General features: G+C 36.1%; 1 protein-coding gene across 2 annotated transcripts in view; it reads right to left on the bottom strand.

Annotated features, from left to right (window-relative positions):
* agap3 (ArfGAP with GTPase domain, ankyrin repeat and PH domain 3) overlaps positions 1-13,840 on the bottom strand; it is a 168,129-nt gene that overhangs the window by 44,833 nt on the left and 109,456 nt on the right. For both annotated transcript variants that reach the window (XM_084399593.1, XM_084399592.1), the window contains exons 10-11: positions 7,564-7,668; positions 4,269-4,440 (exon numbers count right to left, since the gene is read on the bottom strand). In XM_084399593.1, the coding sequence (XP_084255719.1) occupies positions 4,269-4,440; positions 7,564-7,668 (277 nt within the window). The remainder of the gene's footprint in view (positions 1-4,268; positions 4,441-7,563; positions 7,669-13,840) is intronic.

Raw genomic sequence — 13,840 nt, 5'->3', positions numbered from 1 at the left:
CAAAAGTAAGATAAGTTATTCAGTGCACACTAGATTAGTCAAGGAGGTTTTCACTATAATAGTACTTTGTATGTTGACAAAAAATGTCATTTAAACTAGTGATCTGTTAGATAAGAGTACCATTTGCATTCTTCTTGTTTACCTCAACCAACTGCACAACAAAAAAGACTTTTTTTTTTTAATCCATTGCTAAAAAATATTTTTAACATTAAAAAGTTTGGTAGAAATTAAGCATGGTTGGCAATTGGACACAGAAAACCCCCCAACTCTAAATAACAAAAATTCTAAATAATATTTTAAAACCAAAAACTATCCATTGACAAAACTGCCGGTATAATTAAAAATGCACATATGGCGGAGAAAAATAGCTAATCTCTAAAATAACCAATCATCAGTTTATTTAATTGGTTTATTTCAACAACAAAAAAACGTTTTTACTTTAAAACAGAATGCATACATTATATATTGACAAAGCTGCTAGTGGATTTAAAAACTGACATATTGCGTGAAAAAAACGCCAATGCGATCATCTCTAAAATAACCAACCGATTTATTGGTTTATCACAAAAATTGTCGATATATATTGTCTATCACTGCACAAGTTACGTCTTAGTTCACAAGGACAGGTTGCAAAACTCTGAGAAACGATTCGTAAAAGAAAATACATCTGCATCCTGTGTACCACATGTAAATGAACACAGGAACCACGGTGTGAATCTCTCTGTCTCACACTCTTATAAATACACCTCTAGAGCAGATGTCATTGATTAAAGCTGATGGGCAGGCCATTAGCGCTTTGATATTATATATCTGTCAGCGGTGACACAACTGAACGCACGCTTGCAGAATGATCATATTTAAAACGGTTCCGGTGAATACTTAGCAGAAAGATTAGACCGGGCCTCATCGAGACAGACTCTTTTACTTGCGGACACATGCGTTCATTCATTTGCGCTCCTTCACTCCCTCTTTCTTTTTCTCATCCTCACCCCCCTCATCTCCCCAATCCTACACACCCCCCAGAGTTCCTAATGGTCTTTAGATCAGGAGGAAGTGTATGAATTACAGACTACAGAAAAAGACAGGGAACAGCTAGACCGCCATGAATGAAAAATTACCCCTTTGTTCCTTCGCATCAATTGCATGCCTAATGAAATCAAAATCAGATTGCATAATCAAGTGTACGTCCTCCACTCGGCGGAGGCCCACTGCGAATCGTAACCTTTTCCCTCTCGAGTGGAAATTAACACAATTTTCCTCTAATACGAAGCAGAGTGAAAAAGGGAAACGGGAAAAGCGGCCCGTGTCAAATTGGGACCTGAGCGTTTCGGCTTAAATTTGTGTTAAACCGAAGGTCAACTGGCGTATCAACAAAATAACATGGATAAAAAGCCATCTCAGACCTGCAAATGTTGTATAATATATGTAAAAACAATATATATATATAAAAAGGTCTGTCTATAAAGATCAAACCTGGTTATTAAAATGGCTTGAATGATTGAAATCAACATGAATTTCCATTTACAAAACATTAATAAAAATGAAGATTATATTTGGATTTTAAACGTCAGGAATAGACTGAATCATGAAGTGGACAACCTTAATCTCATATTTACTGACAAAAATATTAGTTGAGGAAGGTTTTTTGGGAGGATCCTACATACCGCATGTATGTAACTTAATCAATTTACTGTCTTTCCTCAATTTATGACCCCTTAAAAACATACCTTTGCAATCATATTTTCCTTTATTTTTTGACATGTAAGAGGTCTACTTCTATATCATTGCGTCTTTGGCCCCGTCCACCGACGCGTTATTGAGATGAGAGAATTAAGGAGAATTAATTGTTTTATTAAGGAGAGAAGAGAGATTCAGGATCCCTGGACTAAAAACAACATTACCTTTCAAAGGATCCTAATGCTAGGAGAGTGGCTATTTATTTTCAACTATGTGATTATCTCAGTAGAGCATTACTTGTTAGTTCGGTACATTTCACTGTGGATTATTTGGTAAATCAGTCACAATTTCGGCGCATGCTTTGCAAACCGTTAATTCTAATGCCTAATCTGTGATCAGTGATTTCTGACATGTATTGATTCATGTACAGTTAGATGTTTTTGGACGCGTTTAAATCAATGCGTCAGTAAATCAAGCCATTGACTAAATAGTCAACTTCACATTGTTTTTCTTAATAGCATGACAATAATCTGTTACTTAAATTGTGATTACATTATATACAGAAAGTGATCAAAGAACCCTCCCTTTATAATCGCTGGAGATGTCAATCACACAGCACGGGTTTATCAGTGACTGAGTTCTGGACTCTCGCTTAAACTCCTGTTACAATCAATGACACTGTCTACACCGCACAATGAATCTCCTCTTATTTACATTGCGTTTGAACTGTTGAAACTGCAGAAATTGAGCTGCAATGGCAACATCACTGCATTCATGTCTATGCTGGCTACAATGCTGAACGCTGCAACCTTTCATGCGACGGGAGTAGATCTAAATATAATGCTAAAATCAACACTTTTCATGATTAGTTAATCTCGACAGCTGTAATAGTAAAAATGTAGTAAATGTTTTCAAGAGTTCAACATGTAATACCCATTTCATATGCAAAGAAGTTAGCCAATCATAGCAGGGGGCGTTTACATTGAAGTCTCACAGCAGACACGCCCCTTCAAACAGAGCGTTCAAATCAGAGGGCTAAAATAAGGATAGAAAATGGCCTATTATTTCTAAATTATGACCATTTTTGATGTAAAAATCATACTAACATAAGTGCACCTCGGGAAACATAAATTCAGTTCATGACCCTTAAATATTCAATTATTGGATTAGTCGATATCTGCAACATAAATTTAATATTACATCCACAAAGTAAATGTAACATTAAAACTTATATTTGGAAAGAGTGAATCGAATGCACTGCTGAATCTGAACTAAGTTTTGTTGTAAATATACGCAGTTAAAGTCACAATATACTACATTTAATTCAATATCCAAAACATTCTCTAAAATATGCTAAATAAGTCTCTAAATCATGAATTCATAACACAATAACACATTTGATGATTTATCAAGATTTTAACAGTTTGACAGATAATTTCATAATTTTTCAGATTTTTATCATAAACTAGACTATTTTCATCAACAAAATTTTAAATAATTTTAAAGTAAAATGGACAGAAATTAATAAGACATTATTAAGAGAAATGTTATCTAAATGTTCATTAAAAAAAACTTGAGTGTGATTGATGACAGCAGGAAAGTAGTCACTTTTGAGGCTGAGCAAGTAATTAGATTATACCACAAATATGTATATACAAATATAAAATGTCATTTCCATGTTGATTTTCAGTGATACTACAGTGATATCTAAAACTATTTCTTTAATAAATAAATATTTGCTTATTTGTGCAACTATTCCTATAACCTAAATACAGATGTACAGTCTAAACTAATGCTGTGATCTGTGTGTATTAGCTGCCTAAGGCCATGTTTGAGCTCTTTACCCAGACATCTCTATTTTCTGTAGCTTGAATAAAACAGGTCCAGGTGTTGTGACTATTTCAGGTCCAAATGCCCCAAAATTCTCCCTTTTCTAACCTCTGCAGTCGACTGAAGGTTAATTAGTTGCCAACCTGAACGCAATTTCAACTTTTGTGGATTATCCGAGCAACCCCATTCATCTGGCCCAGCAACACTGACAAATGCTCATGTCTCTGTGACCAATAAACCCGGTTCCCTGTCCAACACAAGACTGGACACAAGCCAGAAAACTGCAGTTCCCAGAAGCCCTTGCTGACCTGTCTTTAATGGTGCAAAAGCAATTAGCCCAGGCTAAGTGACGCTGAGGTCCTGGCCGGTTATGTTTCCACAGCGGTCATGCCAGCTTGCAGAGCCCCTGGAGAAAGTTGCTCCTGTTTTTTATTAATTACACTTGATCTCAGCTCCCTAAATCCAATTATACCTTCACAGACTTCCAAAACTCTCTCTCTCTCTCTCAAGTGAAAACAGAGTAAATCTGGTTCTTACAAGGCACAAATAAACCGATGTACAGCCAAATCCGAAAACAAGGAGTGTACATAAGTTTTCAGAATGGATACCAATGCTACTTTAGTCGAACAGTTCCTGACTTCTAACACACATTAGGTAGAGCTACGAGAGGTTTTAAATGAGGAATCAACAATTTAATGCTGTTGCAATTAATAAATGTATTAATTATAAAGTATAACACTACTGAATCAGTTCACACTTACTTGTGGCGCCGATACCGAGTTGTAAAGTGCTGCGGTCTTTGGTCAGTCCGTTGGTTTTGGGGCTGGCCGTAGGGGCGACCGTGGCCACCGCTCTGGGCGGCCTCTTCCCGGGAACCTTCACCGTCGTCCGCAGCAAATCGATTTCTTTACCGTGGATGTTCTGCATGTAGTCCTGAGAAATAAAAATATGACATTATGTACTTCTAGATCTAGGCTGGGAAATTGGTCAACAGTAAACCCACATCTGACACATCGTGAACGAGAATGAGGCTTTGAAAATGCAAAATCACAGTCCGTTCAATATGCTCCCGAAATGTAACGTTTCTAGTTGCAATTAAATTCCGCTTAACGATTGTTTTCTTAATGAGTAGGACCAAGACAATTTTAGTACAGTATTTCAGGCTCATTTTTGGACAAATGCAAATTAAACGAGTCAAACAAATGTCATAAAAATCATTTGGTTGTAGTATTATTTAGTTACCAACTCTAGTATTAAGTTTTGGGGTATTTAATTATTTTCTAGTATTTAAAGTCAGCATGATAAGGTATCTGCAGAAGTCTTTTGTTCCCAATTGTGACGTATATCTGAGTGAAACGGCTTTCTGATCAAGAAAAAATGTAGGGCGGGGCTTGATTTTGTCCATAGGGAACTGATTGGATGGTTGTGGCTTGCTATTGGTCGATCTCAAGTGAGTGAGTGACAGGTTGTCCTGCCCTCGCGTCATTAAGAAAAGAGAAGAGATGTCGCTCCAAGAGGGTATTTTGATTAAAGATTAAGAAGGCACATGCATTTAAAATAAAAAGTATGTGCACAGATAAATAATTTATAATAAATACGGCAGTATTCAATAAAAAAAAAACAAGAATTGCCCATTTTGATTTCATTGTGACTAAGTATATTCTAATATTTTCTAGCATTTCATTGTGAACTTAAGACATATTTTCAATATTTTCTAAATAAATCAAAATCTAACACCAGCATGACACATTGAACTGTCTGTACTTCTATTATCCACTGCCTAATTTGCTAATTTGCATGAAATTAAATATTCCTGAAGTTTACACAAACAAACAATGAACAGATGCAGCGCCAAAGCAAAGTAAGAAAAAAACAACCTAAGTAAGAAACTTTTCAGAGGTCCTGTAGCTTTAAAAAACAAACACAACGATGAATAAAAGCAGCGTTGGACAATCAGACCCACGCAATCTATTTCACCTGTTTCCACGCTGCCGCAGATTAGCAAAATTAGCATTAATGACTGCGAGCAGACTCGTTCCAATTTAAATCGGGCTATTCCATTTTCAAGGGAGTTTGCAAAGCGCAAATGGGCTAAGCCAAGGTGCAAATCACCCTGCTCAGCACAAAAGAGGCGAGCAGAGATTTTGGCCTCGAAAGTCTCCCGCCAACTCCTCTTCACTTTTATTGCGCCCCATAAAGCACTAATTTCTTCAAAAGCCTCAGTACTAATTACCCAGTGAGCGCTCTCATTCCATTTTATTGCTGGAATTAACAGCCAGTTTGAGGCGCAGAAAGCTATTAAGATGTGTGATTAAGCCATATTCAATTAGTTTCTACAAACAATTTAATTGATGTAGCAGACAGAATTAACAGAAGGGGATTGTGGGATAGCTCGGCTGGCTGCGGCGCAAAATTAAACCGTCTTTCCGTGCATCTCTCTCTCTCTCTCCCCGTCTTTCTCGTTGAGCTAAACGAGTGGTCCACAGGTGTCCAAACCCAAATGTCTCTAACGATTATGACGCCCATGGCATCGCGTGCCTATTACACACACCGCTGGCATGAGATGCGCATTATATCGATAATAAACACGCAGTTCATGTGAGAGACGTGAGTTTGGCCAAGATATTAATTTCGGTCATAGTCCGTGGAGACCGCTAAATGTGTCTCATGTAACTTGTCTTGACGGTCAAGGTACGCCGCTTCTCCAGTGGATCTTAATTAGGAAGCCCTTATTAATTACTAACCTATGTTACAAGTGTCGTAGAAACACAAGAACAAAGATAGGCGTGAGCGTGACGTATGCAAATGAGGGGAACGGAGGAAAAGGGACGCGTGAGAAAGCTGGGGGATGAGTGAGAGGGGATTTTAGGAGGTATTAAGGCCGCGCGGGGGTTCTGACAGAGATAAATGTTCCGCGCGAAACGGCCTGTGCTTTTCCCGCGGCGACTGCCGTAAGATACGAGAGCTGCCGGAGCAACGGAAGAGAAGCTGACCTGTCCGGCCCTCGTCTGTATTGGTAGAAACCTAGAAAATACCTCCAAAACACCCAAACAGTCTCTCATACCGAATCTCAATCTAAACCATAATATCGTCGTTTCAAATGTTCATCATTCAAATAAGGTTTTAAAGATGTATAGAAATCATGCTAGTGTAATCGCGAAAAATCCCTCCCGTTACGTCAATGTTGTAATCGATTTCATGGTGTTTTTAACTGGAACGAGAGGTCTGATTTGTGAACAATTCTCTTTTTATGCAAAATTGGTTACAAGCGAAGAACAACGTTTGTAGGTCACTTGACTCTAAAGGATATCAGAGGTTAAAGAAGGAACATTCTCCAAACCTAAAATGAACATCCCATTTACTTAAAGGGATAGATCACCCAAAAATGGTTTACTAACTCTCAAGTTGTTCCAAACCTGTTTGAATTTCTTTCTTCTGCTGAACACAAAAGAAGATATTTTGAAGAATGTTGGTTACTAAAAAGTTGATAGGCCCCATTGACCCATAAACTGTTTTGTTACCCATATTCTTCAAAATATCTTCATTTGTGTTCCGAAGATGAACGGGTTTGGAACGACATGAGGGTGAGTAATTAATGCCAGAAATGGTTCTATGTCAGAACGCCGGCTCACTATTGGCTAGCTTATCGCATCTGTCGTGGTGCTCACGTGACCAGTGTCGACCAATAGTGAGGCGGCGTTCTGACGTAGAACCTGGAAGTGCTACATCAACAGCATTGGATTTCATCAAAAATATCTTAATTTGTCTTATGTAATGGTCTTACGGTTTGGAATGACATGAGGCTGAGTAATTAATGATAGAATTTTCATTTTGGGTGAACTATCCCTTTAAGAAAACTTTCCTGGCTAACCAACAGAGAACCCTAGAATGTATATGAACAAAAATAGACTGTTCTAGGATCCAAAAAGTATTAGCTGGGTAAGCAACATCAAATGCAGGAATTTACACCAAATTGAATCAGTTCACTGAATTGAATCATCTTAATGAACCTATTCAGCTGAATGAACTCTAACAGCAGAGGAGACGCATACTTACATGTAAACTAGGGTGGTAGGTGAGCAGGCCGTTGTCACACAAAGTTACGTATTTCTTCTTCCACTCCTTATTAAGTGATTTCCCACTCCTTTTTAACAAAATCCCCTGTTCAAGACAAAAAAAAAAAAAAAAAATCAGTAATGAGAAGATTTCCGATCAGAAAACATTCACAATACTCTGAATAACAATCAGCAGGGCCATTTTAATAACACAGAAACAATTTCAGGTTCAGGATGAAGATGACCAGCTGGTCAACCTCTTGAGATGTCAAGACACATCCCCCTAGTTTCCCCAGCACTGTGAAGATTCATGTACTCATTCACACTTGAGTCACACACACACACTCATTTGCATAAATACAAGGCCTATTAACACACAGTGTAGATTTTCACAGTCAATTTTCACATTTTAAACCACTGCATGGCTTCTTCACACCAAACATTTTGTTTTACTTTAAGTAGGTCAACTTTTTTGTTTTGCCCACATTTGTTTAATGCGAATTTCTGCCACTAACCTTCTCCAGTGATTTACATCAGTTTTGTCATATCGTTCTTGGTGTGAACAGACCTTTCTATTTATTGATTTAGCAGATGATTTTATCCAGAATGACTTACTTAATTAAGTGAGAAATAGTACAACAAAAAGTTATATACAAATAACTGCATATCAGCCATAAAAACAACAGTACTCGGTTTCCTCATAACATCTCCACAAACGTCATGTTTCACACTTTTATAATTAAGTCATTTCATTTAGCAACTGTATGCCATCACAAGCTGCCTTTGATAGAATTATCGGGTTAATAAACAAATAAAATATCGAGGCCTGGATCACTTTTTCCTTGGTGGACACCCACAGTCGGAGGCCGGATTGGGCATCGGCACCGTGTCTGTGCACATCAAAGACTGTGAGGAGCACATATCAGTGCTGTGGGGGGAGAGCAGAGGCTAAATCCAATTTGTGCACAGACTCAGTGTGTATTCTTTTGCCTGTTGCGCCGGCGAACTCTCCCAGACCTCTGCTAGCACGAGGATTAGAGCCTGTGATCCCGAGCTCTTCAAAAGCTTCCAGCCTCCGTCCCGTCCCCTGCTCAAGGCCTCACCATCAATCTCCCGCTGTTCTTTTAAGAAAACACTCACTGAGCATTTATCCCCTAAAGTCCGGCCAGGACAAACACTCCCTGGCCAGGGCTGGAAGTGCACAGAGGTGTTTAGGGGTGGGCGGCAGGGAGCACAGGGGGTTTGGGTGGCCTGTTTTGGCTTAATTAGGGGATTAGGGAAGATTCCTGTGCTCTTTACCACTTCCTGTTGGGAGTGAGAGAGTAGGAGGGCTCTGATGTGTTAACCGGCCGGCCTGACACTGAAGGGGACTAATCCACGTGAAGAATACACTACTTGCTTAACATCAGTTGCTGACCCGGGGTCAACTGGGTATCATGGTGTTTACCCGACAATCAAGTCCTAATCCTCTCCTCGCCTTGATCTGATCCCTCCACGGATATTCTCTCCTAAATACAGCTCTATCAACTCAACCACTCAAGAAGTAGTATTTAAAAGCAGTTGACATTACTGCATATTACATTGACTTTACAGTGACATTACATATTTATATGAATGTAATATAAAATTATATATAACAAGTCAACTTTTTACATTTTATTTTATTTTATTTATATATATATATATATATATATATATATATATATATATATATATATATATATATATATGGCCATATATTTTATTTATTTATTGTATTTCACATTATTTTATTTTAAGCATCTGGCAGACAGTTTTATCCAAATGCTCTACAGGCCATATGTAGCAGTAATAATATATATGTAGTTAAAACAGTAAATCTAATTAAAATAGCAAAGAAAAAGCAGTGAAAAATAGCTCAAACAGTACTCTGCCAAATGCATAAAATAAAGTAAATAAAAAGTAAAAATTTGACATTTTATATTACATTCATGTAGTGTCAAACAATAATCTGACAAAAGCATAAAATAAAATATAATGTGAAATAATACAAATAAATGTAATAGCAAAAAAGCAAGGAAAAATCTCAGAGTTGTCTGTCAAATCCATAAAATAGAAAATGAAAGAAATGTGAAAAAAAACATATGTAAAGAAATTTGACTCGTTATATATAATTTTATATTGCATTAATGTAGCTTGAACAGTAGTCTACCAAATGCATAAAATAAAAGTGAAATATATATATATTTAAAAAAAAGTATGCAAACATAGCCTTCTTATTTACTTATCTCCAGATTTGACTGATTGACTAATCCTGTATAAACACTGTGAAGGAAGCATGCTCGAGGGTTTTGGTCAAGCTTGTATTCTTCCTTGTATTTGGTGTTCACAATATATTATGATCACTATTGCTGGAACTGTCATTTCATAAGAAGCAACCATCTGTTAGCTGAACTGCCCTGTCATTATTCATTCAATAATGCATGTGTTCCTACAGAATTCCTATCGGTTTGCCAATCAAATAAATTAAACAGACAGCCGAGTGACCTCTTCTGGCAACGGCTTCCGTGCACGTGCACGGACGTCGCTCTAGTCACGTTTGTTTCCAACAGTCACGGATGCATAAACATGATCGGTGAAATCACACCCCACAGTGCTGAATCAGATCAATGCTAAAGGAGAGAAATATGAACGTCTAGCATCAATAAAAAGAACATGAAGCAAGATGTTCAGGGTGGATTTGTGGATCTTGGAAAATGACCTCTATGTACTTTGATACTTTCAGATATTTCAATGAGAAAGTCTGAAATCATTATGCGTTTAATCTATTCCTTACTAAAAAGTACCATTATAAAATGTTACATACATTATGTACGTATATGATGGTAATATCATGATGGTAGTATTTTAAGTTTTCCTTTTAGAACCAATTAAATACCATAAATACGGTAAATAAAATCAAGTGTCATGGTATTACCATCTGACACCCTCAGATATATTACTATCATGAATGCAATATTTCTTTCATTAATTTAGATGATGTATTTACAGTTTAATAAATGTATAAATCATGGTAGTGTTTGTTGTATTGCCTTTATGTAAATAAATAATTAGCATTACAGTAAATATTGAGTATAAAATGGAACAAAATAATATAAGAAATTTCAATGAATTGTGAATAATGGGCATTACAGAAAAAAAAAATTTGTTAAATGCACATTTCACTTAAATATAAACTTTATATAAAATATATTTTCACTATAAAATAAATTAAAAGTCAAGTAAAAAATGATATATTTATTTTTAAATAAAATATAAATAAAACAAAATAAAATAATCCAAGCGTATTATGGTGATGAGAATTTAGCAGAAAATGTGACATAATTGCACAATAAAAAAAATTAAAAAAAATCTAAAATACAAAAAAGATTCACCCTAAAGGTGGTTATTTACATTAGACTTTTTTTTTTTCACAACCTACAGCCCAATAAGCCAACATAAGTATACAAACGCCATGCTGAATGCACACGCACCTGTCTGTCTTCTATCTCCTAAACCAACAGACACACACACACACACAGATCCCTCTCTTCCTGTAGCTCACACAGACATGTCTATCATCACGATGGCCTCAGTTCTGTGGTCAGCGGAGGAGAGGAGGGGGGAAAGAAAGAGGAACTTACTGGGATTAAACACAAAAGCCTTGTGTTGACAGTCTCCCTGTGTCACCCCTGAGCCATCACTGCTATTGTTGTCCTTATTTACCATTTTTACTGATTAGGAGGGATGGGGGGGTCCACAGTGTGTAATTTGCCCAGTGGGAGGTAATTATACTCCCATGGCACTTTGATCTTCCTGACTGTGCATTTGACTGGCCGGGCAATCAGCTCCATTGAAAAGCGTCCCACCATGGCCGGCGTCCCCCCCCTCTCCTTTACTCTCTCTGTGACTATCCACTACAGACAAACAGATTACAATGACTGCTCTTAAAGGGATCATCTTTAAAGCAGGAGTGTAATTGATGCACAATGGAGATAGAGTAAAGGAGGTCGACTGAGAGGAAATAGTTGTGTGATATGTTAACAGTGAGAGGGACGCGTCACCCCCATCATGTTAATGCTATGATCCATATACACCATATACAAATGTGCACTTTCCAACTGTGCATTCTGAATAATAATAAATAAATAAATATATATATATGTCCCAACTAACCTACAGAAGTCCAGTGCTCATCTTCTTCTCATTAACATTAACATATTTCATAATTGTTGACTTTACATTTTTAAATGAATTTGACTGATAAAAAGGATTGCTTTTAAAATATTTGAATGAATGAATGTGCCTTAAATCAATTTAACGACGTTAAATGTTGAATTAATCTTAAACAGTAAAGAACTCAGCATAGAGGAGAATGACAGTCAACTATTTTGAATATATTAAGTACGATTTTTGGGCATAAATGTAAATTATGACTGACAATGAAAAATGACACAATAGTAATTCAAATATGTAATACAAATAAATGAAGGTTTGTATTCATCAGGTCTCGCACTCTTTAGCATCGCGGTCACTAGTTTAGACGAGCACTGACACCCTGTGGTGGAATAATGGCGTATGTTTAACAGACGCTGCTTTCTCAGATCTCAGATCTTTACACCGTAATCATCAGAATATCTCTTCTCCTGTCTTTGAACATGTCCAGGTTTCTACATATTCTTGCAGAGACTCATATCAGGCGGTGTTCAGTCAACTACGTGACTACAGCACATTGAAAATATACATAACCGGAAATAAATGAGCTGTACTATTTCAAAACGGAAGTGCGTCACAAAGCTCAGCGCAAGTAATATACTTTTCAGATCGACAATTTAACATAGAATTGCCTCATGCAAATCATACTTCAGTTTATTTGTACATTTATTCTCACAGCACGCAACAGAAACTGAATTACACGTGACTATAATGAATTTAATTTTTTTTTACTAAACTTCTTTTAAATTACCTTATTTGTAAACTTTATTACGTAACTACTTTCAAGCTAGTTGTGTATTATAGGTGTAAATATATATTCTTTTTAAATTTTAGTATTGTATAATTTATTTTGAATTTTGATATTGTTAGTATTATGTTAATGTCACTTATTATCTACTTTCTGCTGTAAATGCTGAAATTTCTCACTTGTGAGACAAATAAAGGTTGATCTAATCTAATCTAATCTATTCTTTTTTGGGAATGATTTCTAAGAAAAATTGTTCGATGTATGTGAAATATATTACATGGAAAGAATTCCTCAAACACTTTTGTTAAACTATATCTAAACTCCATTTGTTAATTGTGTCTTAAATGTCTTTCAAAACTACTTCTAAACAACATTTTTTACTATTTTCAAACATATTTGGAAAGGATTTCTAAAAACTACTTTTGTAAAACTACCTTATTTGTAACATAGTGTTTAAAAGCTCTCTAAAATATTGCAAGGAAAGAATTTTGTAAACTAAATCTGAACAGCCTTCGTAAACTACTTTGAAATGAATTTATTGTAAAATATTTCTAAATTACTTTTATAAACTACCTTATTTGTATAACTACCTTATTTCTAAATTGACCTAATTCTAAAGTATTTTATTAGAAAATGACTGTGTAAAATACTTTTGTAAACTAATTTGAAATTATAAACTATTTGGAAGCCATTTTCTAAAGCACTGCAACAGGATTTGCTTAAAGTCAGAGGTTGCGTGTGATGCTTGTCCAAGGAATGACTTCGGTTTCATGTGACAATGCTAATCTCTGGCAGGGGGTTAAAGGTTAAGGCTAGGGTTCATTTGAAAATCGAATCAGAGGCTCAAAAAACAACAAATGAACGAACAACTCTGCTAAAGAAAAATGAATATTTGACAGCCGCTCCATCAAGTACTACCGCCAATTACTAAGATGAATCCTTTCAAAATCACATTAGCTCTTTCTGACGTCAGGCGAGGTATTTCACTAAACTGAATTTAATTTCTGTTCGAACGCATACATCACAAAACTGACTGTAATGTAGAATGTAATGATTCTTGAACACCTGTTTTCTACTGAATGTTATAAGTAGCCAAAAGTTCTTATCCATGATTAAACAACATTAAATACAAGTTTCGGTTCATAAATCATATTAAATGATTAAAAAAAAAGCAATGGATACTCAATAATTGCACATTTCCCAAATGGTGGCCAAATCCCAAATTTCTTGTTAGGGTGAGTTGGGCAAGGCTGATGATTATGTATCATCAACTAAATAAATGACATTTTTTAACGTG

The sequence above is a fragment of the Rutilus rutilus genome, assembly GCF_951802725.1.
Source record: "Rutilus rutilus genome assembly, chromosome: 24".
NCBI lineage: Eukaryota > Metazoa > Chordata > Actinopteri > Cypriniformes > Leuciscidae > Rutilus > Rutilus rutilus.
This window is presented reverse-complemented; position numbering and strand designations above follow the sequence as displayed.